Source organism: Kogia breviceps, chromosome 3 (assembly GCF_026419965.1).
Source record: "Kogia breviceps isolate mKogBre1 chromosome 3, mKogBre1 haplotype 1, whole genome shotgun sequence".
NCBI classification, from domain to species: domain Eukaryota; kingdom Metazoa; phylum Chordata; class Mammalia; order Artiodactyla; family Physeteridae; genus Kogia; species Kogia breviceps.
Window position 1 is genome coordinate 28,860,644 of NC_081312.1, and position 27,868 is coordinate 28,888,511.

A 27,868-nucleotide genomic window follows, 5' to 3' on the forward strand; every position below is an offset into this window, starting at 1 on the left:
AATTGTAATAAATGTAGCGTTCTGGTGTGGGATGTTGATGGTGAGGGAGGTTGTGCATATGTGGGGGAAGGGGGTCTATGGGAAATTTCTGTCCTTCTCAATTTAGTGTGAACCTAAACATGCTAAAAAAAAAGCCTTTAAAAATATAAGGAAATTTATTTGACAGAAAGTCAGGAATAGGTCTGGCTTCATATTTGATTGATCCGATAGCTCAATGATGACACCAAGAACGATTTCCTTCTGTCTGCTCTGACAATCACAGTGTCACATGGTGACTGCTGGAATAACTGGGGTTTCCTGCATCTTCGTTCATGTTTAATGGGAGGGAAAAAATCCAGAATTCCAAGTATCTCACCTAAATTACATACTTTCCCCTGGATAGAATGTTGAGATTGACTTAAACCCAACAGGGATGACCATCATTGCCCTTGTCATCAGGGTGGAGTTAGCTTTCCCTGATGCCCATAGCTGCAGAGGATGGCCCATTCCTGAATGAAAATCCGGAAGTCTTATACCAGGAGGAGGGGTAATGTTTGCTGGGTAAGTACTTGACAACATCCCTGAGAGCAGTGGAGGAGACCCATTACGGTATTGGTGGCTTTCTAGAAGTTAGAACAAGAAAGGAATTTTTTAGAATTTACAGAAGGAAAATATGGGACTAATAAGAATTATGACTATTAGTGGGACCAATTAAGGAATTTAGAGGTTAACTTTTAGAAGACTCGTGTTTTAGATTTGAACTCAGAATTTGCCATTAGAAAAAAACATGTTAGGAAACATGAAGAAATTAAGCACACAGTATTTCACGGCAAGATGAAAATTCTCCCTCAGTTTATCTTCAGTTCTCAAAGTCAAGTGGGGATAAGAGACACTGTGGAAACAATTCAGGTGAAGGGTTCAGCGGATGCCACCCCAAAATATGTCACTTTGGCATACTGACTAGAGCTAACGGTACTTGAAAAACAGCAGGCTCAAGAAGGACACTTATCCCCCATCTTTTCCTTGAAAGCAGAAGAGAAGACTCCCTTGTGAGCGGTGCCTCCCTATACGGGAGGAAAGTTCAGTCTTATCACCAGAAATAGGAGTCAAGGCTGAGAGAATTCTGCACATGACTGTCACAATAATTTCTCTTCCTTTAGTTTCCCCGTATATTTTACTTTTCCACAGTTTGCATTCTCTTCAAACTACTGTATAAATACTTCGGTTTTTCCACTTCTTGGGCTCTTCATTTCCTTGTTGAGACCTTGATGTACATGTAAAAAAAAAACCGTAGTATTCTTTTCTCTTGTTAATCTGTCTTATGTCAATTTTATTCTCAAGCCTGGTCAGAAACTCCAAAAGAGTATAGGTAAAATTTTTCCTCCCCTACACAGGTGAGATAAGGTAAAACCACATGCATTCCTAGTAGGAATTTTGTTGATATTCAAATAGTAACAAGTATTGAAATAGAGCACAAACAAAGGGATGATGTTGAGGTAACAGATGATGTCAAGGGAGTCTGATTAGCTAGATGTGGTCCAGTCAATGGCCACTAAATGGATGAAGAAGCCTGAAGAGCACTGTCCTCTCCTAAAGTGAGGTTTGATTAGTTCCTACCCCTGGAGCTTCTCCAGACCCAAACGATGTCTATGCAGAATTGGTGTCCAAGTACTGTTCAGAATGAAACCTCTTTTAGGAAAAGGAACAGTCCTCCTCACTCCCTACAGCTTCTAGTTTTAACTAGAAAGTATCAAGAAATTTTGAGATCCTATAAAGTGTGTAAGATAGAAAGGGTCCACTCTTCCCATAAGCCATTGCAATAGAATCCTTCACTATTGCAACAGTGTCCATGTGGGTACTTCATACCATATTCTTTTTCTAAAGTACAATGGCAACTATATCACCCTCTTTCTTACCAATCTTCAAGGTCTCCCTTTGCCTGTACAATTAAACACATTTAAGACTGTCTATCACATAGCATTCTCCTCCTTTTGTAGTGTTTACACACCACTATTTTATGTGTACCCTATACTCTAACATGGACAACTATACTTGAACACACTTGAGTTTTCCACCACTGAGCCTGCTATTTTGACTTCCTAAAATGTCTTCTGTATATAAGGAAAAACCTACAGTTCTTCTGTGTCTTTCTTTTCTGTGTGTCTCCTTTACTACTCACACAGAACACTGCACTTCTGACACTGCTGGTTACCACATGTGTTTTTTTCTCCACACCAGGCAAATTTCTGAGACAACCATCTGGATGTCCTACAATTTAATTCAGTCCTAACACTATCTACCTGGAGACGGTGTCAATTCCCTGAGGTTAAAGGCTCAGTCCCACAAAACTGCTCTCACCCCTCCTCAGCTGCCAATTGCAAGTAATAGGTCCCCAGGGTACCCACAACTTCTGTGTGATTTGGCAATAAATCAGAGGTTTCCACAACCCCCTCCTCAGGTTCAACTAATTTGCTAGAGCAGCCCGCAGAACTCAGGGAAACCCTTACATCAACTACCTTATTAAAGGAAATCACGAAGGATATAGAGGAACAGCCACATGAAGAGATGCATGGGGCAAAGTCTGAGAGGGTCCCAACTACAGGAACTTCTGTCCCTGTGGAGTTGGGTTGCATCACCCTGCCTGTGTGGTAGTGTTTGCCAACCTGGAAGCTCTCCAAACCCCATACTATTGGGATTTTCTGGCGGCTTCCTCACATAGGCATGATCAATTATTAACTCAGTTTCTGGCCCCACTCTCCTCTGGGGAATGGGGCAAGATGGCTGAAAATTCCAAGCTTCTAATCATGGATTGGTCTTTCTGGTTACCAGTCCCCATCCAGGAGCCATCCAGGAGCCCACCCAGAGTCGCCTCGATAGAACAAAAGATGCTACTAGTGCTTTTATCAGTTAGGAATTTACAAGGGTTTAGGAGCTCTGTGCTAGAAGTTGGGAGAAAGGTACAGGCAGAGACCAGTACACATATTTCTTATCATTTCCACCTTCCATCATCAAGTCCATCTTGCAAAACCTGACACACATATATTCACACACATACACATAGTTTAAATGGCAAATAACAAGGTAATGTTGCCAACATATATTAGAATTATCTACTTCTGAAATACATAATGAAATGCTGCTCTAGGTCATGAAGAAACAGGTGAACATTCTAAAGGAATGGGAAATGTAGATTAAAAGGCATACAAATATTTTCCCAATAAGAGAGGGAAATGTTCAACCTCACTAACCACCACCACCACAACAAAAAAGCACAACAATATGAGATTCTCTTTTCAACCTATAAAATTTATAAAATTATAAAAATTAGACACACGCACATCTATACACACACATTACACCAGTATTGACAACATGGCTGTCTCATACAGTGTCTTTGATGGTGTAGTTGATTGTTTCTGGTATGCATAGTAAAGGATCATAATACTGTTCAGAAGTTTGACCCAGTAATTTCCTTTCAAAGAATCTCTCTTAAAGAAATAATCAGTGACACACAAAGACTTATACATGTATATGTCCCTTCACCATAGGAACGGACTTTATAAAGAAAAACTATCAGCAATGTCAAGGGCTAACAATAGGGGATTGGTTAAATGAAGGGGTGTAGCACCAATCAATGGAATACATATCAATGTTTTTAAAAAGTCATGTATTTGAAGAATATAATAACATGGTAAGAAAAACATCATACAATACTGAGGTAAAACGGATGTACACTTAATTGAGTAAAAACTCAATACACACAACAACAAGCCTAGAGGAAAATGGAAATATTCTAAAATGTTAAGTGTGCTAGTTTCTAGTGAATGGATTATATGCAACTCCTTTTCTAGTGAATAATTTTCTCTATTTTCCAAGTTTTCTATGAATTTTTATTACTCTAGATTCAGAGAAAAAGAGATACTATCAGTTAAGACCCATATCAAAAGCCACTATCACTCTGAATTCTTTTCTAATCTTCACATCATAGTATGTAGTTTCACTCTCCCCTCCAGAACACGTGCCTATGGTGTCTCTATTTCCCCTTTTCTTAGATCCTCCTACTCAAGAGAATTTAAAGAGGAAATAATCTTTGTGTCTTTTGAAATACATGGTCTACAATTTAAATTCGTCATTAATTGGCCCCCAAATTTCTGCTGCTTCTGCCTTTTATCATTCACGATCAGCATCTAGAGAAGCCTGACACTCCAGCTTGATAGATGGCGCGATTCCTTCAAGTGTCACGGAAGACGCTGTTTACAGAAAGTAGCGGAAAGAGAGATACAAAGAGAGGAAAGAGGAAGAGGAGGGCAAATCACATACACATTGTTAACAATCAAGGGAAGGAGTGTAGGCATTTTGAGTTGTCTGTCAGCTCCCGCAAAACCATACTACTATGTCAAGGGTTTAAACACGGTTCCAGATCTACCCTTTCAACAACAGTTCCCTGAAATACCCCTACTGCCCCACTGCAAGTCCAGGAACTCCCCTGAGAACTTAGGCAGGAGAAAGACGAGCCACTTCCTTTGCCTGTGGCTGGGGCTGCTGCCCTGTACAGGGCATGGATGGGCTCAAGAGAGAAGAAACTTGATGTGGGGAGCCGGGGCCCCAGCTCTAGAGGTTCCATGCAGGTAACGAGTCTCAGTTTCCTCATCTGTAAAATGAAGATGACACTTGCCTCACAATGGTATAGAGGAAAGAAACAGCTGGCAAAACAAAAAGAGTTCTGTACTATTTTTGAATTTCGAGAAAAAACACCTGTCAGGAATTGCTTTACTGAAAAAAGTTGAGGAACCAGAACACCATATCACAAATTAAGGTGTTTTTTATTTTAAACACATTAAGCTTTAGAAAAGTTTAGTAAGTTTAATATGGAACTATTTATATCAAGTGGTGCAAAACTGAATCATTTATCTGCACACTAATCATTATTAAAGTCACTTATGAAATTCATCTAAATGTTTTACCAGCTTTCAAAATAACTAGATCACAAAGGTCCATATGTGAAGACACAAAAATAACTTAAAATACACTTGCATGAGGAGAATCCTTACTCATTCAAGGAGAAGATATCAAAGAACTAAAATCATACTTGCTTTGAAAATTTTTAGTAATTTTTTTTCATCTAAGTAGTTCTATAACTAGTAATTTACAGCTAAGATGTTCACTTCCATTCTTAAATTAGAAACTCAGATCTGATAATATTTTTGATACCTTATATGCTTTTCTTCCACAGTAGGTAATCATTTATTTATAAATTAATTATTAAACAAAATCAATAATAAATTATTCAAATAATAACTGAGCACTAATTGTGTACCAAGTATTACTCTTTTCCTTTCAGAGCTAAAGCCTTGTCAGTTATGTGTTGTTAGACATTAAAGGGCATGCTTTCTCCATCTGTTGTGTTTTCTGTAGAATCACTCTCCTCCCAAACAACTAAGAAAGTATGTAATTTATAAATATCTTGAAAATTTCTTGGTACGTTCACTTTAACACTGAAGTAATTATTAAAAAGAAAAAACCTACACATACACACTAATTGTGGCAGCTGTTCCCAGGATAAACGATTACAGCATTCCTGGGACTGTCCCCTTTTCCCCACCCAAGTGTTTGTGGAAGAAAGTCTGGAGCTGCTGCCAAGCATCCACCTGGGCCCTGGCATGAGCCCTGGGCTCCCCTCCCCAGATGACAGGACTTCCCACCAAGGTGTGCAGGGAAGCCCGGCACATGGGGAAGTAAGGAGGCTCAATGTAGTGTCCCGCCCCTGGGTAACAGATGATCTGGGGCTTCGCCTTACTATGGGCCTGCAAGCGTTTAGAGGCCTCGTTAGCATAGAATTCACTCTTCCAGTTGTGGTCATCCTGACCCACAAGGAACAGGAAGGCACACTCAGCCCTTTCCACAGGAATGAAGCTCTTCTGATCAGGTCCTTCCAAAGGGCTGTTCAGGACATCCAAAATGTCTGCCAGGCCATCTTTGGTCACCTTGAATCGACTTCGGCTGACACCCACAGGCGGCAGTGTCTCACCCTTGTAGTGTAAGGTTCCGCCAACACTGGCCACAGAGCCATTGATTATGACAGCCGCGGTGATGCCCTTCAGGAACGAGGCCATGGAGAGGCAGAGTTCGCCTCCTTTGGAAATCCCAAGCAGCCCTACCCCTGGGCCCTTTACCTGAGAAAAGACCAAAGGGAAAAGGAGAATGAGTCTGTGAACAGTGCAGTGTGGTGAGTAGCGCCTGGACTGGAGAGTCGGTTAGAACTGAGCGTGGATCTGGGCTCCCACTTATCAGGGTTTGCAGCCTTGGGATACTGACTTATCCTTCCTCTCTCCCTTGCTTTCCACAATTTCATCACCATTCCTGGTGTCTTCAACCATGTGGATGACAACTAAATACTTTGGCATCTCAGTTCCTTGACCTCCAAACCTCCCATGATCTTTTTCTCTCCCTGACCTCAGACACATACTCCCACTGTCATAACCTAAACCAAGTCATCAATAAGTGCATCATCTCCAAAATCTCAGCTTCAAGCATTCTACTCTCTAATCACCATCTTATTTACCTCCAGTTTAGCAATTCTGGTACTGCCCACTCCCACCTCTTTGAGACCCTGACTACCATTTTTTCCCTATCAGTACCTCTCTCATTTTCTCACTACCCACCTCATCCAGCTTAGATTTCAAGCTTCATCGTTATTATCGCTCCCCCGCAAACACTCCTAACTCCCTTAATACCTCTCTCCCTTTGGTCCTACTCGCCTAGAAAAGTGCTAACCTCAGTTAAATACACCTGTTATTCACTTCCTCCAGGCCTGCATTTGTGCAAATGAACACTGCTGGAGAAAAACATACATGCTTGTTGGGCTTCCCTGGTGGTGCAGTGGTTAAGAATCCGCCTGCCAATGCAGGGGACACGGATTTGAGCCCTGGCCCAGGAAGATCACACATGCCGTGAAGCAACTAAGCCCGTGCGCCACAACTACTGAACCTGTGCTCTAGAGCCCGCGAGCCACAACTACTGAGCCTGCGTGCCTAGAGTCCATGCACCTCAACAAGAGAAGCCACGGCAATGAGAAGCCTGTGCACCGCAACGGAGTAGCCCCCACTCGCCACAACCAGAGAAAGCCTGCATGCAGCAACAAAGACCCAACGCAGCCAAAAATAAATTAATTAATTTTAAAAAAATATATACGCTCGTGCAGACAGATCTTACTTTCATGTCATGACCACAAATTTCAAATAAGCATCCATATTGCCCCTCAATCCTGCTTCCCTGATGTTTGCTTTCCACTTCTCCAAAAGGCCATTCCACCTTGTCTCCTACCTCTGTAAGCCCCTTTAACCCCTATTCCCCTTCACTAAAAATAGAATCCATCAGGTAGGAACTTGTCCTCAATTTTCCCTTCCAAGCCTACTTAGTTCTACATGAATCAAGCTCTCCTCCTTCCCTCCTGTTTCCAAAGTATCTCTAATTCAAGGCCACCCTCTTCTTGTGCTTGGGATCCCATCTATTCTCATCCTCAGGGACTTTGCTCCTGCAATTACTTCCTCCTTCTCTCTCTCCTTCATAACTTTCTTCTCTACTGGATCATCCCCTCATCAGTGTACCCCAAGCTCTAGTACCGCTTACATTTTAATACCAATCCTTTGAGCTTAAACCCACTCTTCCGCAGTTTTCTACTCCCTTTCACAGCAAAACTTGCGGAAAACTTTGTAGTTATTTTCTTTCTTCATTTTCTACTCAATCCCCTCCAGGGTAATTTGGGTTTGCCCTATTCCATAAGGACTCTTCTTGTCAATTACCAAACTCTTCTGTTACAAATACCTTTTTATTGACCTCTCAACAGCACTTTTTTTTTTTTTTTTTTTTTTGGTCATGGTTTCTACAAGGGCACCCTTAACTGTTTTCAGCCACTTATTTCTCATAAAGATACTCGGAATGGGATATTACTGTCATCACGGAGGCCCCAAGTTCATGAAGCTAGTTAAGTGGCCAAATCAAACTTCAAATGTAACTTTTCTCTATCAAACATATTGTGCTGGTTCCACTACACCCCATCACATTTTCTAAGAGCTCCAGCACTTCCATCCCCCTTGAGCTCTGATTGAATTATAAAATAAGCAAGGTTTATCTTCTAATCCTCTGATATCCTGAGCCCTCCAAACGCTCCGTACTACCTAGGTTCTTTGTCACCACGTTCTTCTTTAAAACTGAATCCTCTGCTCTCAGAGGGGCACATGGAGGAGAGGTTTATTAAACACAAACATTTAAACTAGAGACACTGATCTCCTTCCCCTTTTCCTCTACTTCCTGTGTCAAACCCAGGGTTCTCAATGTGTTTGGGCTTGTAATTAAATAGTATAAAATACTGGCATTTAAAATTCCATAATTCCAACGAGGACATCTTTACTAGCAGGAAATCTATTACGGTAACATCTAATTGCATGGAAACTGTCTGGGAAAAGCGACTATGAAAGGTAGTGTGTGTTGGGGGCAGGGAAGGGCTGTCATGAATTTGTCAAGTTCTGTGAAAACCAAGACCATTTAAGAGAAGGAGAACTGATACGCAGAACATAAAAATTAGAGGAAGTTCCAACCTGAGGGTGATTAAGCAGGTAGTTCATAGCTTCTTCAAAGTACTCCAGGTGGAGGTTCTCTATGCTCTTGGGGAGGTCTTCATAGTTATAATAAGCCAAAGCCATCACAGCAAAACCCTTCCCAGCCAGCAGACTAGCTCGATATTCCGGAAGGCCACGTCCAGTTCCAGAAATGTCCACAATCCCGGGAAAGGGTGCAGGTCCTTGGGAAGAAACAAAACACAAAACTAAACTACTTGAAACTCTTTGCAGTGGCGTCAAAAGCCATTTTTACCCATTTGGTGATGTCAGAGTATTCTGTTGACAATCAGAAATGCTGAATGGCTCTGGTCTTCAAAGATCCAGACTGTGGCATAGGCTAAACCCACATTCCCCACTATACCTGGGGCCTCAAAGCCCCACAGATTTTTACAAAGAGCATATACTATTTTTGTGATTAAAAATAATTTAAAGGGACTTCCCTGGTGGCGCAGTGATTGAGAATCTGCCTGCCAATGCAGGCGACATGGGTTTGAGCCCTGGTCCTGGAAGATCCCACATAGCACGGAGCAGCTAAGCCCATGTGCCACAACTATTCAGCCTGCGCTCTAGAGCCCACGAGCCACAACTACTGAGCCCGTGTGCCACAACTTCTGAAGCCCGTGTGCCTAGAGCCCAAGCTCTGCAACAAGAGGAGCCACTGCAATGAGAAGCCCACGCACAGCAATGAAGAGTAGCCCCCTCTCGCCGCAACTAGAGAAAGCCTGCGCACAGCAACTAAGACCCAACATCGAAGACCCAATGCAGCCGAAAAAAAATAAATTTATTTTAAAAAATAATAATAGTTTACAGATAATGAAAACAGCAAATCATTGCCCTCTCCCACCCTCCCGCCCCCAAATCAACAATGCCAAATGCTAGCAAGGATGTGGAACAGCTGGACCCCTCACACACTGCTGGTGATGTCAAATTAATTAAGGGAAACCTCACAACAGATCCAGAGGACAGAAGGTACTCTCAGCAGTACCACTCCACATCATTTTTAGGAAGAATTGTCAAGTACAGATCCCAACAGAAGAATCATCAATAGGAAAGAATCATCAATCACAGGCCCCAACAAGAAAAGATGTACATTGCATCCCTTCCAAGAAATCAACTACCCCAGCAATTCAGCTAATGAGAAATCACCATCACCCTAAACTGTCACTTTTCTCCAATGGACTTTTGTTAAAAACAACCCCTACCAAATTCCTTTTTCTGTATAAAACAACATTCCTCTCCTTGTTTGGTTGGACTTGCCTATAGTTTTTGCTATGGCTTGCTTGTCCTGAACTGCAGTTCTCTGGTATTGTAGAATTAACCCATTTTTGCTGGTAAAACCACTGTTTTATTTTTAAGGTCAACATCACTTGGTGTTCAGAAGTGGGATCCAAAAAGGACCCCACAAAACTCCCAGGCTGGTGAGGACACAGGTGCCAGTACCCACAGAGCCCACTGAGCTTGCTGCCTTCTAGCTGACCCTGGAGTTTGAGGGTAAGTCTCTCCTGGATTTCAAGCTCCACTCTGCATTTTGAGCTCTCCAATCTTTATTCAGGATCTATTTAAAGGCTTTGGGACACTGAGGGGGAGTGGGGGGGGAGGAGAAGTGGAGCCCCGACAGGACCAGCGCCCCTGAGGGGTGGCTGGGAGAGGGGAGGGGTTCCCATGCCTGGAGGGACCCTGTGGGTTCGGATGAGGGGAGCGAGCCTAGTGTTTCCCATGCCCAATCAGCCCTGGGAAGCCTGCTGCGCTCCCAGGCCGTGTCCTCCACCCTCCGAGGCCCTCTCCAGGCCACGTGGGTCCTAGGGGCACAGGAGGTGGGGGGGCGGGGGGGTGGAGACAGGAGAGGGGAGGCAAACAGGGAAGGGCCCTCCAGGATGGGAGGATCAGGGGAGGCACAGAGGGCATTTCCCCCACCCACTCAGGCCCTGGAAAACCTGCTGGACTCCCAAGCATGGTCCTCCTTCTCTAGGGCCCCCTCTGGCCAGGTGGGTCCTAGGGGTGTGGGAGGGAGAGAGGACAGGGGAAGAGGAGGAGAGACTGACGGTGGGGAGGGGCCATCCAGGATCAGAGGATCAGGGGAAACACTGGAGGCGTTTCTCTCACCCACTCAACCCCAGGAAGCCTGTTGGGCTTCTGGATCTGGTCCCCTGCCTTCCGGGGCCCCCTCCGGCTGTGTGTGTCCTAGGGGCATAAGAGGGAGGGAGGGGGGAAGAAAAAGAGAGGCCAATGGGGGATGGACACTCTGGGACTGGAGGATGGGGGGGAATGCACCTAACTCCCCACCACACACACACTCAGGCCCAGGGAGCCTGTGGGGTCCTGGACTGGTCCTCCACTCTCCAAGGCCAGAGGCACTGCTGGGCCCCTCCTGCCTAAGCCCTACCCCCCACCCCCGCAGGGCCTTTTCCAGCCCTTTGGGTCCTAAGCATAGGCCCTATCCACCACCTAAACCCCACTGTTGCTTAAACCCTGCCCCCCTCCCCCAGCTAAGGCCTTTTTTTTTTCTCTCTTTTTTGCTATTGTGGTTCTGTTTTACCTTCTGGTTGTTGTTTCATCTATATTTTTATTTTTTCTAACATATCTTTTAGTTTTTTTTTTTTTTTTTTTTTTTTTGCGGTATGCGGGCCTCTCACTGCTGTGGCCTCTCCCATTGCGGAGCACAGGCTCTGGACGCGCAGGCCTAGCGGCCATGGCTCACGGGCTTAGTTGCTCTGCGGCATGTGGGATCTTCCCGGACCAGGGCACGAACCCGTGTCCCCTGCATCGGCAGGCGGATTCTCAACCACTGCGCCACCAGGGAAGCCCCTCTTTTAGTTTTCTAATTTTATTATTTACTCTTTGTTATTTTTCTGTTCCTTTTTTTTCTTTTTCTGCCACCCCACACAGCTTGCAAGATTTTGGTTCATGAGCTGGGGGTCCGGCCTGAGCTCCTGCGATGGGAGCTCCAAGTCTGAACCACTGGCCTAACAGAGAATCTCAGACCCCAGGGAATATTGACCAGAGTGAGGTCTCCCAGAGGTCCTCATCTCGGCACAAAGACCCAGCTCTACACAACAGCCTATAAACTCCAGTGCTGAAAGCCTCAAGCCAAACAACCAGTGAGACAGGAACACAATCCCACCCACCAAAAAAAAAAACCCAAAAAAACAAAACGAGACAACAAAAAAATATGTCACAGCTGAAGGAACAAGGTAAAAACCTACAAAACCAGGGCTTCCCTGGTGGCGCAGTGGTTGAGAATCTGCCTGCCGATGTAGGGGACACGGGTTCGTGCCCCGGTCCGGGAAGATCCCACATGCCGTGGAGCGGCTGGGCCCGTGAGCCATGGCTGCTGAGCCTGTGCATCCGGAGCCTGTGCTCCGCAACGGGAGAGGCCACAACAGTGAGAGGCCCGTGTAACGCAAAAAAAAAAAAAAAAAACCTACAAAACCAAATAAATGAAGAAGAAATAGGCAACCTACCTGAAAAAGAATTCAGAGCAGTTTGATAATAAAGATGATCCAGAGTCTTGGAAATAGAATGAAGGCACAGATTGAGAAAATACAAGAAATGCTTAACAAAGATCTAGAACTAAACAAACATAGATGAACAACACAGTAAATGAAATGAAAAATACACTAGAAGGAATCAATAACAGAATAACTGAGGCAGAAGAATGAATAAGTGAGCTGGAAGACAGAATGGTGGAAATAACGGCCTAGGAGCAGAATGAAGAAAAAAGACTGAAAAGAATTGAAGACAATCTTGAAGACCTCTGGGACAACACTAAACGCACCAACATGCGAATTATAGGGGTCCCAGAAGAAGAAGAGAAAAAGAAAGGGTCTGAGATCATATTCGAAGACATTATAGTGGAAAATTTCCCTAATATGTGGAAGGAAATAGTCACCCAAGTCCAGGAAGCACAGAGAGTCCCATACAGGATAAACCCTAGGAGAAACACACCAAGACACATATTAATCAAACTAACAAAAATTAAATTCAAAGAAAAAATATTAAAAGCAGCAAGGGAAAAGCAACAAATAACATATAAAGGAATCCCCATAAGATTGTCAGCTGATTTTTCAGCAGAAACTCTGCAGGCCAGAAGGGAGTGGCAGGATATACTTAAAGTGATGAAAGAGAAAAACCTACAACCAAGATTACCCATCAAGGATCTCATTCAGATTCAACAGGGAAATCAAAAGCTTTACAGACAAGTAAAAGCTAAGAGAATTCAGCACCATCAAACCAGCTTTACAACAAACGCTAAAGGAACTTCTCTAGGCGGGAAACACAAAAGAAGAAAAAGAACCACAAAAACAAACCCAAACAATTAAGAAAATGGTAAGAGAAGCATACATATTGATAATAACCTTGAATGTAAATGGATTAAATGCTCCAACCAGACTCAACACAGACTGGTTGAATGGATACAGAAACAATACCCCAATACATGATGGCTACAAGAGACCCATTTCAGGCCTAGGGACACATATAGACTGAAAGTGAAGGGATGGAAAAAGATATTCCATGCACATGGAAATCAAAAGAAAGCTGGAATAGCAATACTTCAGATAAAATAGACTTTAAAACAAAAACTGTTACAAGAGATAAGGAAGGACACTACATAATGATCAAGGGATCAATCCAAGAAGAAGACATAACAATTATAAATATTTATGCACCCAACATAGGAGCCCCTCAATACATAAGACAAATGCTAACAACCATAAAATGGGAAATTGACAGTAACACAATAAGAGTAGGGGACTTTAACACCCCTCTTACACCAATGGACAGATCATCCAAACAGAAAATAAATAAGTAAACACAAGCTTTAAATGACACAATAGACAAGATAGGTTTTTTTTAAATTAATTAATTAATTAATTTTTGGCTGCGTTGGGTCTTCTTTGCTGCATGAGGGCTTTCTCTAGTTGCGGCGAGTGGGGGCTACTCTTTATTGCAGTGCATGGGCTTCTCATTGCAGTGGCTTCTCTTGTTGCGGAGCATGGGCTCTTGGTGCTCAGTCTTCAGTAGTTGTGGCACATGGGCTCAATAGTTGTGGCTCTCAGGCTCTAGAGCACAGGCTCAGTAGTTGTGGTGCACGGGCTTAGTTGCTCCGTGGCATGTGGGACCTTCCCGGACGAGGGGTTGAACCCATGTCCCCTGCATTGGCAGGCAGATTCTTAACCACTGTGCCATCAAGGAAGTCCCTAGACCAGATAGATTTAATTCATATTTATAGGACATTCCACCTTGAAAGTGGCAGAATACACTTTCTTCTCAAGAGCACATGGAACATCCTCCAGTATAGATTACATCTTGGGTAACAAATCAAGCCTTGGAAAATTTAAGAAAATTGAAATATCAAGCATCTTTTCTGACCACAACACTATGAGATTAGAAATCAATTACAGGAAAAAAAATGTAAAAAACACAAATACATGGAGGCTAAACAGTGTGCTACTAAATAACCAAGAGACCACTGAAGAAATCAAAGAAGAAATTTAAAAATACATAGAAACAAATGACAATGAAAACACGACAACCCAAAACCTATGGGATGCAGCAAAAGCAGTTCTAAAGGGAAGTTTATGGCAATTCAATCTCACCTCAAGAAACAAGAAAAATCTCAATTTAACCTTACAACTAAAGCAACCAAAGAAAGAAGAACAAAGAAAACCCAAAGTCAGTAGAAGGAAAGAAATCATAAAGAGCAGATCAGAAATAAATGAAAAAGAAATGAAGGAAACAATAGCAAAGATCAATAAAACTAAAAGCTGGTTCTTTGAGAAGATAAAAAAAATTGATAAACCTTTAGCCAGACTCATCAAGAAAAAAAGAGAGAGGAAGCAAATCAATAAAATTAGAAATGAAAAAGGAGAAATCACAACTGCCATCTCAGAAATACAAAGGATTATAAGAGACTATGCCAATAAAATGGACAACCTGGAAGAAATGGACAAATTCTTGGAAAGGTACAATTTTCCAAGACTGAGCCAGGAAGAACTAGAAAATATAAACAGACCTATCACAAATAATGAAATTGCAACTGTAATTAAAAATCTTCCAACAAACAAAATTCCAGGACCAGATGTCTTCACAGGCAAATTCTATCAAACATTTAGAGAAGAGCTAACACCTATCCTTCTCAAACTCTTCCGAAAAACTGCAGAGGGAGGAACACTCCCAAATTCATTCTATAAGGCCACCATCACCCTGATACCAAAACCAGATAAAGATATCACAAAAAAAGAAAATTACAGACCAATATCACTGATGAACATAGATGCAAAAATCCTGAACATGATACTAGAAAACAGAATCCAACAGCACATTAAAAGGATCATACACCATGATCAAGTGGGATTTATCCCAGGGATGCAAGGATTCTTCAATATACACAAATCAGTCAATGTGATACACCATATTAACAAATTAAGGAATAAAAACCATATGGTCATCTCAACAGATGCAGAAAAAGCTTCTGACAAAATTCAACACTCATTTATGATAAAAACTCTCCAGAAAATGGGCAGAGAGGGAAGATACCTCAACATAATAAAGGCCATATATGACAAACCCACAGCAAACATCATTCTCAATGGTGAAAAACTGAAAGCATTTCCACTAAGGTCAGGAACAAGACAAGGATGTCCACTCTCGCCACTCTTACTCAACATAGTTTTGGAAGTCCTAGCCATGGCAATCAGAGAAGAAAAAGAAATAAATGGAAAACAAATTGGAAAAGAAGTAAAACTGTCACTGTTTGCAGATGACATGAACTATATATAGAAAATCCTACAGATGCCACCAGAAAACTACTAGAACTAATCAATGAATTTGGTAAGGTTGCAGTATCCAAAATTAATGCACAGAAATCTCTTGCATTCCTATACACTAACAATGAAAAATCAGAAAGAGAAATTAAGGAAACAATCCCATTTACCACCACAACAAAAAGAATAAAATACGTAGGAATAAACATAACAAAGGAGTAAAAGACTTGTACTCAGAAAACTATAAAATATTGATGAAAGAAATCAAAGATGACATAAACAAATGGAGAAATATACCATGTTCTTGGATTGGAAGAATCAATATTGTGAAAATGACTATACTACCCAAAGCAATCTACAGATTCAATGCAATCCCTATCAAACTACCAATGGCATTCTTCACAGAATTAGAACAAAAAAATTTTACAATTTGTATGGAAACACAAAAGACCCCAAACAGACAAAGCGATCTTGAGAAAGAAAAATGTAGCTGGAGAAATCAGGCTCCCTGACTTCAAACTATACTACAAAGCTACAGTAATCAAGACAGTATTGTACTGGCACAAAAACAGAAATATGGTACAGGATCGAAAGCCCAGATATAAACCCACACACATGTGGTCACCTAATTTATAACAAAGGAGGCAAGAACACACAATGGAGAAAAGACAGCCTCTTCAATAAGTGGTGCTGGGAAAACTGGACAGCTACATGTAAAAGAATGAAATTAGAACGCTATCTAACACCATACACAAAAATAAACTCAAAATGGATTAAAGACCTAAATGTAAGACCAGACACTATAAAACTCTTAGGCAAAAACATAGGAATAACACTCTTTGACATAAACCACAGCAAGATCTCTTCTGACCCACCTCCTAGTGTAATGAAAATAAAACCAAAAATAAACAAATGGGACCTAATTAAACTTAAAAGCTTTTGCACAGCAAAGGAAACCATAAACAAGATGAAAAGACAACCTGCAGAATGGGAGAAAATATTTGCAAACAAAGCAACGGGCAAAAGATTAATCTCCAAAATGTACAAACAGCTCATGAAGCTCAATATCAAAAAAACAAACAACCGAATTTTAAAAATGTGTGGAAGACCTACATAGACATTTCACCAAAGAATACATACAGATGGCCAAGAGGCACATGAAAAGAAGTTCAACATCACTAATTATTAGAGAAACACAAATCAAAACTACAATGAGGTATCACCTCACACAGGTCAGAATGGCCATCATCAAAAAATCTACAAACAATAAATGCTGGAGAGGGTGTGGAGAAAAGGGAAGCCTTTTGCACTGTTGGTGGGAGTGTAAATTGATACAGCCACTATGAAGAACAGTATGGAGGTTCCTCAGAAAACTAAAAATAGAACTACCATATGATCCAGCAATCCCACTACTGGGCATATACCCTGAGAAAACCATAATTCAAAAGGACACATGTACCCCAATGTTCACTGCTGCACTATTTACAATAGCCAGGACATGGAAACAATCTAAATGTCTAATGGCAGATGAATGGATAAAGAAGATGTGGTACATATATATAATGGAATATTACTCAGCCATAAAAAGGAATGAAACTGGGTCATTTGTAGAGATGTGGATAGACCTAGAGTCTGTCATACAGAGTGAAGTAATCCAGAGAGAAAAACAAATATTGTATATTAACACACATATGTGGAATCTTGAAAAATGGTACAGATTTGCAGGGCAGGAATAGAGATGCAGACGTAGAGAATGGACATGTGGACATGGGGCGGGGGAAGGAGAGGGTGGGATGAATTGGGAGATTAGGTTTGACATAAATACACTACCATTTGTAAAATAGCTAGCTAGTGGGAACCTGCTGTATAGCACAGGAAGCTCAGCTCGGTGTTCTGTGATAACCTAGATGGGTGGGAAGGGTGGGTGGGAGGGAGGTCCAAGAGGGAGGGGATATAGGTATACATATAGCTGATTCACTTCATTGTACAGCAGAAAGTAACACAGCATTGTAAAGCAATTATACTCCAATTTTTTTAAAAAAGGCTTTGTCCTTTATTCCTTTAGCCTTGGGTCTGATTTCTTTAGGAACTGGGCTATTCCTATTGGGACTGTGCTGTTTAGGAATTTTTCTTTTTGCTCTAGAGAAAAACCTTTAAGAAATGGGATCCCAGTCATCAAAATGCTTTGATGATGACCCCGCTTCTGGGACTCCAGCTGGTTTTATGTTTAAAAACTTTGGTCCCTCCTCATGTGCATTTCTAACTAAATGGACAGCCCTAAGAAACATAATTTAGAACACCAATCGACATGATGGGGAATTTTGAGCTCCCCAAACTTACTTTTCTTTCTTTTTTAAAAAATAAATTATTTATTTTTGTCTGTGTTGGGTCTTCATTGCTGTACGTGGGCTTTCTTCACTTGGGGTGAGCGGGGTCTACTCTTCATTGTGGTGCACGGGCTTCTCACTGTGGTGGCTACTCTCTTGGTGCAGAGCACGGGCTCTAGGTGCCGGGGCTTCAGCAGTTGTGGTGCATGGGCTCAGTAGCTGTGGCTCACAGGCTCTAGAGCACAGGCTCAGTAGTTGAGGTACATGGGCTTAGTTGCTCCACAGCATGTGGGAATCTTCCCAGACCAGGGCTCAAACCCGTGTCCCCTGCATTGGCAGGCAGACTCTAAACCACTGTGGCACCAGGGAGGTCCTACTTACTTTTCTTAAAACTGAATTGGACACCCATTTTAATTGGCATTTTGAGGCTTCCAAACAATATTGGGAATGTAAAATTACCTCTCTGCAAATTACAATTTCTAAGTTAACTGAGGCAAACAAACTAAAGAAGTCAAAAGTCTTCTGAGGCCTCTCTTTCCCTCTCCCCTTCTTTGACTCCATGCACATGGCAGCCACCTTACTGTGTTCAGGCCCCACCTCTAATGCCACTCCCCTCCTTCCCTGCTGCACTGCCTCCACCTCCTCTATGCCTCAGTTTCCCCATTCTAATGCTCTCGCTGAGTTTCCCTTTTTCCCTGAACTTCTCTCTACTCCCTCCTCCTCTGAACCTATCAGAATCTGCCCCTGTAAAATTATGTCTTCTGAGGACCCAAGTCAACCCCAAATTTCTTTTTTTTTAAATAAATTTATTTATTTTTGGCTGTGTTGGGTCTTTGGTGCTGTGTGCAGGCTTTCTCCAGCTGTGGTGAGTGGGGGCCACTCCTCGTTGCGGTGCGCAGGCCTCCCACTGCGGTGGCCTCTCTTGCTGCAGAGCACGGGTTCCAGGTGCACAGGCCTCAGCAGTTACGGCACGTGGGCTCAGCAGTTGTGGCTTGCGGGCTCCAGAGCACAGGCTCAATAGCTGTGGCGCACAGGCCCAGTTGCTCTGCGGCATGTAGGATCCTCCCAGGCCAGGGCCTGAAGCCGTGTCCCCAGCATTGGCAGGCAGATTCTTAACCACTGTGCCACCAGGGAAGCCCCAACCCCAAATTTCTTATGTTCCCTGGACTAAAGCCAAATTGGGAGCCATAGCTGAAGAGTTTTTAAAGTAACTGAGGACCCTCATAGGTTGGCTGAAGAGTTTAACACAGTTATTCAAACTTACCAAGCTGGTTGCTTAGATTTCTATCAGTTAGTCCACCTGCTTGTTGGTGAGGGTCAACCCAAATGCTGGATGAAGCTTCCCCGATGAGAACATCCTGAACAGGATTTGGAAAAACAAACCCCTAACTTTTGGCAAAATGCTAGAATACTTGCTGAAAATCTCTACCGAGCAATTACAGTAGCTTTTCCTAAAACTACTGATTGGAGCAAAATTCAGGCTTGCACACACAAAAATCTGATGAACCTGTTCATGACTAGTAGAATTGATTTCAGATTGTCTTCAAAGCAAATTCTGGTCTTCCTTCACATGGTGAATCCACTCAGGTAGCCTTTGACTCTATGTGTATTTATGTGCTGAGCCAGGATCTTCCTCTTTTAGTTAAAACAAGCAGGGTGGAATGGGAAACTATGTCCACTCCAGATTCAGTTAATCTGGCAAATCATCTCACTCGCACCCTAGATGAGTCACCTAAAAGAAAGACTACTAGACTTCTTAATTTTCAATTCTGGCAAATGAAGTCCCCTAAACAGGCAAAATCCCTCCTAGTTTTTTCTATTATTGCAAAGAGCCCAGATATTGTAAAAGATTTTTACAAATATTAGTGCTCCAGGTGCCTGGAGGCTAGAGCACTAAAGGCCAGCACTAAAGGCTGGCCTCTAGCCAGCCTTTCCAATGTCCTCCTAATTTCCAATGACGGGGCTCTGAGGAACTACAGGGGCCCTTCCCAACCCTCCTTCTTAATCCACTTGGAGAAACATTTCTCCAGATTGGGGATGAAGCTCTCTCTGTCCTTAATGACACACCGGAGCTACACTCTCCATGCTCAACCCCACTGCTATAAAGCAGCCCCTGCTTTGGAGTTTTAAAATAGTTCAATTTGTGGGGCTCTCTAATGAATCTCAAGAAGTTCCCGTCTCTGAACCTATTCCCTTTTGTATAGGCCCTTGACAGATATACACCCTTTTCTCCTGAGTTTCTCTGTCCCTATTCATTTATTAGGCTGAGACTCAGAAAAGGCTTATACTGGAATTTCTCTATCCCACAACAGGGAAATAATTCTGGAATTTGACAGTAGCAATCAAAATAGCCAACCAAGTGAATTAAATGACTCTTTGACATCCTTTATTGGCGCCATTACTGATGGCACGGTAACTGAATCTGGGAGACACTGATCAATTGTCCTGATTGACATCATCCTCTTTACAGGCAAAATTTCAAGTGATATTGGAGGAATCCACAGTGCAACTCCTATCAACATTCAAACAGATCTCTCAAAACCTCTCCCAAAATTAATCAGTACCCTAGAAATAAAGAATCCCTGCAAGGTATCAAACCCATAATAGAGGATTACAATCCTCAGGGCTTCATTATCCCCTGTACTAGTCCCTGGAACACCCCTATTTTAGCTGTGAGAAAACCCAATGGCTGGGCCAGGAGGTTTGTCCAGGACTTAGAAGCAATAAACACTGTCACCCCTTGACACCTTGCTGCTCCTAACCCACACACACTACTGACATCTAGTCCCAGCAACTTTTTCACTGTAACTGATTTATACAGTGCATTCTTTAGTATTTTAATTGACGAGCCTAGCCTAGCCAATACATGCTTTCACTTGGGAAGAAAGGCAATACACCTGGACAGTAATGCCCCAGGTTTTCACAGAGAGTCCCTCCTACTTTTCACAAGTCTTGAAAGCTGATTGGGGTGATAGGAACGTTTCTGCAGGCTCTACTTTGTCACAATACACAGATGATTTGCTTCTCTGCTCGCCTCAAAACTCTTCATGGGGGGCTTCCCTGGTGGCGCAGTGGTTGAGAGTCTGCCTGCCGATGCAGGGGACACGGGTTCGTGCCCGGGTCCGGGAAGATCCCACATGCCGCTGAGCGGCTAGGCCTGTGAGCCATGGCCGCTGAGCCTGCGCGTCTGGAGCCTGTGCTGTACAACGGGAGAGGCCACAACAGTGAGAGGCCCGCGTACCTCAGGAAAAAAAAAAAAAAAACAAACTCTTCATGGGAAGACAGCATCCACCTGTTAAAACTTTGGCCTTCAAGGGACACAAAGTCTCCAAAGAAAAATTGCAGTTTGCTCTAATGCAAGTTGGATATTTAGGACACCTGATTATGGAAGAAGGACTACATTTGGTTCCAAGTAGATCTGGGGCATCCTGTACTACCCGAAACCTAAAATTAAGTGCCAATTATGAGGTTTTCTCAGGCTAGCTGTCAACTGTCAAAATTGGATTCCAAATTTTTTCATATGACCCGGCCCCTATATAAAACAACAATCTGGTCTTACCAGAAATTCCCACATGCCGCAGAGCAACTAAGCCCGTGCACCACAACTACTGAGCCTGCGCTCTAGAGCCTGCAACAAACACCCAACACAGCCAAAAAAACAAACAAACAACAACAACAAAGAGTCAATTGGCAGGACTTCCCTGGTGGCCCAGGGGGTAAGACTCCGCGTTCTCAATACAGGGGGCAGGGATTCAATCCCTGGTCAGGGAACTAGATCCCGAATGCATGCCACAACTAACAGTACACATGCTGCAACTAAGAAGTCTGCATGCCACAACAAAGATCCCAAGTGCCGCAACTAAGACACAATGCAGCCAACAAATAAATAAATTTTTTTTAAAAAAAGACTCAATTGGCAAAATTCGTACAAACCCTCCAAATACCTTGGCCAAAAGCATTGCTGTTGGTCCTTCTAAATCTCAGATTCACTCCCTTTGGAACTCATAAACTCTCACCCTTTGAGATAGTCCCAAGACATCCAATTCACCTGGCCCCAGCCTCTTTTGATTCACAGCTGATAAAAGGAGGTATATTTCATACTGTAAAGACCTCGTTGCTTCCATTAAAAATAATCATGCTTTGGTAGAGCAATCTTGTCACAGAGCAATCCCAGGAGATGAAGACCTTAAGCATCATACCTTGTATTCTGGAGATTTCCTCTTGAAAAAGACACCTCCAGAAAGACTTTTTTAACCCCACTGGGAAGGCCCCTTTCAAGTACTGCTAATCAACCCTTGTGCTGCCAAACTTCAGAGAGCAGACTCTTCATTTCACATGATACATCTAATAAAAGCACCAAACCCTCACTGGACCTCACATCATAGGATGACCTGAAAGTAAAGATTTCCCAGAATTGAAGCACATGACATCTGACCAGACAGTTTTGCTAAGATGTCAGGGCCAGTACTGTTAGAAAGTTCAGGATTCACATTAGTCTTTTCATCTGGACTATTAACTGACTCTGGATTCTTATCCAAATTCAGGGTAACTGAACTTGAAACCTCACATGCTATGCCACTAATAACACATTTGGTTACAAATGATTCTTTTAAGGTAAGAATACTGTTTTTAAATGTCTTTGAAGTTTTGCTATCTTCATGAAAGGTTCATTAGCTGTTGCCTCATGTTTATGCCTGCACTGTACCTTCCTGAATGCACTTGGTTAATTGTTTTAGATTGACTGTGCCTTTGTTGTATTCACTAGTCTATTTTGGTTTCCCGGTTGCTTTAAATGGGGACTTCCAGGAGGCATCCATGGCTCTGGGTTCGCCTCAGTAGGGAGAACTTTTCTCCCCAAAATCAGAATAAGTGCCAATAAATATTTGTTCAGTTGGCTATCTTCAGGCCTAGGATCCTGGTTTAGAACCATCATACAATTTGGAATTGTCATGTTACTTTTGATTCTATACTTGTTTCCTGTGAAACCTCTATAAAAATGATATATACCAAAAGAGATGATCTCTAGTTCTTAGGGTCTTGAGAAATATGGACTATAGATGGAAAGTTCCTGAAAGTTCTCCCTCCTACCCCTCCTTGTTACTCAAATGTGACCTCAATAGGTTTCCACTCTGTGCAGTTGCCCTCTAACAAGGGACATGACACCCAGGAAAGGTCCTTCCTGACACAGAAGGACAAAAAGCCACTCCCGTGATTCTTGATCATCGATGGTTTTGGAGAAAGATCGTGATTAAAAGGGAGAAATGTGAAAACTAATGAAGGGAAACCTCACTACAATGGAATAAGGAGGACAGAACTAGGGAGCTCTCCTGCAGTACCACTCCATGTCAATTATAGGAAGAATTGTCAATTACAGATCACAACAGAAGGATCATCAACAGGAAAGAATCATCAACTACAGGCCCCAACAGCAAAAGATGTAAATGGCCTCCCCTCCAAGAAACTGACTACCATAGCAACTCAGCAATGAAAAATCACCATTATCCCAAACTCTCTTTTCTCTGATGGACTTTTGTTCAAAACAACCCCTCCCAGCTTCCTCCTTTTTCTCTATAAAATAGCGTTCTTTGCTTTGTTGCACTTGCCTATGGCTTTTGCCTTAGCTTGCTTGTTCCAATTTGCAATTCTCTGCTATTCCCAAATTAACCCATTTTTGTTAGCCAAATGACTAACTTTTATTTTTAAGGGCAACAGTGGGGATGCAAAATGATACAATCACTTTGGAAAACAGCTTACAGTTTCTTATAAAGTTAAACATACACTTAGGTTATGACCCAGCAATCTCCCTCCCTGGTATTTACCCAAGAAAAATGAAAACTTAAACTTGGATGCAAGCGTTTCCAGTGACTTTATTCTTAATCTCCAAAGACTTGAAACCCAAATGTCCTCCAACTGGCGAAAGAATAAACAAACTGTGCCACATCCATCTAATGGGAAACTTCTAAGACACAAGAAGAAGGAACTACTGATATATGGAGCAACAGGAATGAATCTCAAATACATTACGCTAGACTCAAAAAGCTACCTACTGTGTATGTCTAGTTATGTCACATTTTCACTATTTACATTAAAAGTTTGTATTTAATGTGCGAAGTTTAAGGACTATTTATAAGGCAAATACTTTATACGAACTTTAATAATTCAGTACTAACCATCAAAGCCCTGTCAGTACCTGTTCCCCTTCCCTTACTTTCCACTATTCTGAATTTTATCAATCTCTTGATTTTCTTTACAGTCTTACTACTTGTAAGTATTCCTTAAATGGCATTTTGTTTATTTTGCCTATTTTTTGAATTTTATCTGAATGTAATGATACTGAAAGTGTTCTTTGGGGACTTGATGTTTCCGTCAACACTGTCTTTGAGGTTCATCCATTTTGATTCTTGGTTTTTAAAAAATATTTATTTATGGCTGCGTGGGGTCTTAGTTGCTGTGGCACGCGGGCTTAGTTGCCCTGCGGCATGTGGGATCTTAGTTCCCTCAGCAGGGATCGAACCCACGTCCCCTGCATTGGAAGGCGGATTCTTAACCACTGAACCACCAGGGAAGTCCCTTGATTCTTGTGACTATAGTTCAATCACTTTTGTGCTATAAATATACCTCAATTTATTAATCAGTTTTATTGCTGATGGACATTTAGGCTGTTTCCAGTTGTTTTTGCTCTTACAAACATAAATACCTATTGGTGCACCAGGAGTAGAATGACAGCCAACGTTCTAAGTAAAAGCAATTTTTTTCAGAGTAGATGAATAATTGTGTTCCTTTTTTTAAAAAATTATTTTATTTATTTATTTTTGGCTGTGTTGGGTCTTTGATACTGCTGGCAGGCTTTCTCTAGTTGTGGTGAGCAGGGGTTACTCTTTGCAGTGCATGGGCTTCTCAACGTGGTGGCTTCTCTTGTTGTGGAGCGCAAGCTTCAGTAGTTGTGGCTCACGGGCTCTAGAGCGCAGGCTCAGTAGTTGTGGTGCACAGGCTTGGTTGCTTGGCAGCATGTGGGATCTTCCCGGACCAGGGCTTGAACCCGTGTCCCCTACATTGGCAGGTATATTCTTAACCACTGCGCCACCAGGGAAGCCCCAATTGTGTTCCTTTTAGCAGTGTATGGAAGTTCCTTTTCTTCCACATACTGGTCAAAAACTGGTAATGTTAGACTTATAAATTTTGAGGGTGTTGAGTGTAGTGTTTAGTTTTACTTTGCATTTCCCTGATCCTAATCAGGGTAAGCATCTTTTAACTTTTTCATTGGCCTGTTGCTTTTTATGTAATGGCAAAATTAACCAATAATTCAGAAGATTTCCAGTGGATAGCAAGAGGACTTCTTCCTTCACGGTAATTTTCTTAAATCTTAATATACTCTGGGAGTTAGAAGCAAAGTTGTAAAACTGAGAAACTTTAGAAAGAAAGCTTTAAAAACTGGAAACTCCTTATACTTTTTTTTTTTTTTTAATTACAACTGTCTTTACCCTTTCCTTGAAATGTCTTCGTTCTGACCTCTGTCTTGGAGCAGCAGAGCCACCTCCCCAGCCGGCCTTACGTTCCATTCTTGTCTCCTCGAAATTTTCAGGCCCCACAGACCTTCGGAATGTTGGGAGCTACCTACTTAGTGCCTCTCTCTCACAGACAAGACAAACAGGGAAGCAGGGGGCTTACCCGGCGGCAAGAAGAGCGTGGCGCGCACCCGGCCCGAGCGCACGGGCTCGCGCCGCACCCCCGGCGCCAGGAAGTCGCGCTCGTGCACCGCCCGGCCCAGGAGCCCTCCCGCCTCCGGGTCGTGGCCATCGAGCACCTCCAGCTCCACGGCGAAGGGCGTCTGCACGTCCCGCTTCACCAGCCGCAGCAAGGGCTTTTCGGGCTCCAGAGCCCAGAGGAGCCCCATGGGCTCGAGGCCCGTGAAGCTGCCGCCCAGCGAGGGCGCGCGCCCCAGGTCCAGCTGGCCTTGGGCGTCGGCGCAGTAGCGCGCGTGGGCTCGGAAGAGCGCGCCCTTCTCGTCGCGCAAGGACGCGCGCAGCGTGACCGGCTGCCCCGGGGCCAGGCCGCGCACGGCGATGCGCACCGGCTGGTCCCAGCGGCAGCGGCCTGCAGGCTCCAGCGTCACTGTCACCGCCATCCTGGCAGGGGCCCAAGAGTTTGTGTCACCGGTCCTCAGCTTTGTAGGCCCTGCCAACCGCGCCCAGGGTGTCGGGTCCCATCGACAGAGTCGGAAGGGTCGCAAGAGAGCCGGAAATGAGACCACCATTTTGCGCCTTTTTCAGATCTCGGGTCAACTGCAGAGGGCTGTGAAGAAAGTTAGAAACTAGTTAGAGTCCCTCTAGCGACAGGCTGCCTATCTGCAGCCTAAGGCCTAATGGGGCCGAGCAGCCTGCTATAACTCTTCGGAGGGCCTCCAAGTCCTGCCAAACAGTGGCCGACCTTTAAAAGCAAGAGCGAAAGCAGACACACAGGAACTTTATGTTGGGAAAAAATTTCCTAGTTTTGCCTCTCAAAAGCTCTTTGGCTCGTGCAGTGTGGGCTGGACTGGGCTGCCCCTGAAGGAACCTGGCACTTAACAGTGTCCAGTCTCCAAAATTAATGTAATAGGGCAGGGCGCGCAGGCCGGACCCCGGGGCCTCCATGATGTAGGAGCGTGCGGCCGCCACCGCCTCCTGCAGCCAGCCGCCCAATTGGCTCCGACGCGGGCCCCGGGCCGACCGGGGCGACCCCGGTTTCTGCCCCCGCCCCCAGCCCAGCTGCTAAGGCAGACGGCAGCTGAGGCAACGCCAGCCCCTCGGCGGGACCGAGCCCCTCAGCCTGCCCGGGATCCTGTGGTGGAGCGGGCCAACGAGCAGCCTTTGGCGCGCAGCCGTTGCTGCACGCAGTTACCCTGGGCGACCGGTTACCGTGAGAACCCCAAAGCGGGAAGGTTAGAGAGGCGATTAGCGGTCCTGCTCCAACTTTCCGACCGGCGGTGGTCCTCCAGCGGAGAGTGAGGTAAGAGGTGGATCAGATCACGGCCTTCTCCCTGGGGCCCTCCAGGCCCTCCGCAGCCTCCTGCCAGCAGGTGCGCTGGGGAGCCCCAGGACAGGCTGGGGGCTGTGTCCTGTAGGTCTTCAGAGCCCTTGCCAAGGCTGCCCACTGGCGGGGCCCAGGCCTTGAGGCAGTGGTGAACCTCTCCCCCATGCCCGTCTCTGCGACATAATTAATGGCAGCGGTAGTCGGCCTGGGTTGCAGTCTGTGGGACCTGACGCCCGCCTTTTGGGCGGCCTGAGGGCCAGTTGAGAGTCCTGGACATCTTGCTCCCTCAGTGATGACGGCTGGGCAGGGTCTGGGGACCCGGCCCTGAGGGTGAAAGTTGTGCCTTGGGACCTTGCCCTTTCAGGCCGGAACAGAGAATAACATTTGGTGGAGATTTATGAGAACATCTTTACCTGACCTTGAACTGACCTGACCTCAAGAACAAAGGATCTGGGACATCCCTGGTGGTCCAGTGGGTAAGACTCCCCGCTCCCAATGCAGGGGGCCGGGGTTCGATCCCTGGTCGGGGAACTAGATCCCGCAAGCATGCCGCAACTAAGACCCGGCGCAGACTAAATAAATACATAATTTTTTTTTTTAAAAAAAGGATCTAACATCAAGAAGTTTGCAACAACCACGCCCCCTCCACCTTTCCTATAAAAGGCCTTTGCTGAAAACTTTAGGGGAGTTTGAGATTTTTAAGGCATGAGCCACCAATCTCCTTGCATGGCCCTGCAATAATCCTTTCTCTGTTCCAAACTCCAACGTTTTGGTATTGTTTGGCCTCACTGTGCGTCAGGCACATGGACTTATGTTCGATAACATTAATAGCCAGAGGAGTGTACTGGAATTGAGTTTTGTCACTTTGTTGAGTAATTCACATCAGCTAATAATCATAGGTCTTTTCTTTTAAAATGTGCACCATTAAAAAAAAAAAAAAAAAAAAAAAAGGACCTCCCTGGCGGTCCAGTGGTTAAGACACTGCCCTTCCAATGCAGGGGGCATGAGTTCAATCCCTGTTAGGGGAAGTTCTCCATGCTGTGCAGCACAGCCAAAAAGAAAAAGAAAATGTGCACCATGGTGTTTTGCTTGTATGTTATTTGTCTATTATGATTATTTTTACACACCATTCCACAACTAAGGGGCCTGGCATCTTACTAGCTGTGTGACC

At 43.8% G+C, this 27,868-nt stretch overlaps 2 protein-coding genes and 1 long non-coding RNA gene across 12 annotated transcripts in view; 2 read left to right on the plus strand and 1 right to left on the minus strand.

Moving 5' to 3' along the window:
- LOC131751956 (uncharacterized) overlaps positions 1-11,857 on the plus strand; it is a 29,066-nt gene extending 17,209 nt beyond the window's left edge. Inside the window, exons 2-3 of the long non-coding RNA XR_009334372.2 lie at positions 9,954-10,088; positions 11,484-11,857. This is a non-coding gene — a long non-coding RNA (uncharacterized lncRNA). The remainder of the gene's footprint in view (positions 1-9,953; positions 10,089-11,483) is intronic.
- Positions 3,501-27,868, minus strand: part of LOC131751918 (acyl-coenzyme A thioesterase 1-like) — a 53,364-nt gene continuing 28,996 nt past the window's right edge. For 4 of the 7 annotated variants that reach the window (XM_067028178.1, XM_067028176.1, XM_067028177.1 and 1 more), the window contains 3 exons: positions 25,357-25,980; positions 8,577-8,779; positions 4,637-6,152 (listed from right to left, as the gene is read on the minus strand). In XM_067028178.1, the coding sequence (XP_066884279.1) occupies positions 5,547-6,152; positions 8,577-8,779; positions 25,357-25,942 (1,395 nt within the window). In that variant the 5' untranslated portion in view covers positions 25,943-25,980 and the 3' untranslated portion in view covers positions 4,637-5,546. The other 3 variants (XM_067028180.1, XM_059055877.2, XM_067028181.1) reach the window with 3 other exon arrangements.
- Positions 25,726-27,868, plus strand: part of HEATR4 (HEAT repeat containing 4) — a 46,314-nt gene continuing 44,171 nt past the window's right edge. For 3 of the 4 annotated variants that reach the window (XR_010839497.1, XM_067028174.1, XM_067028172.1), the window contains exon 1: positions 25,726-26,673. The gene's annotated coding sequence lies outside the window, so the exon portion shown is untranslated. Of the gene's footprint in view, positions 26,674-27,061; positions 27,174-27,868 lie in introns of all 4 variants that reach the window. The other variant, XM_067028173.1, reaches the window with a different exon arrangement.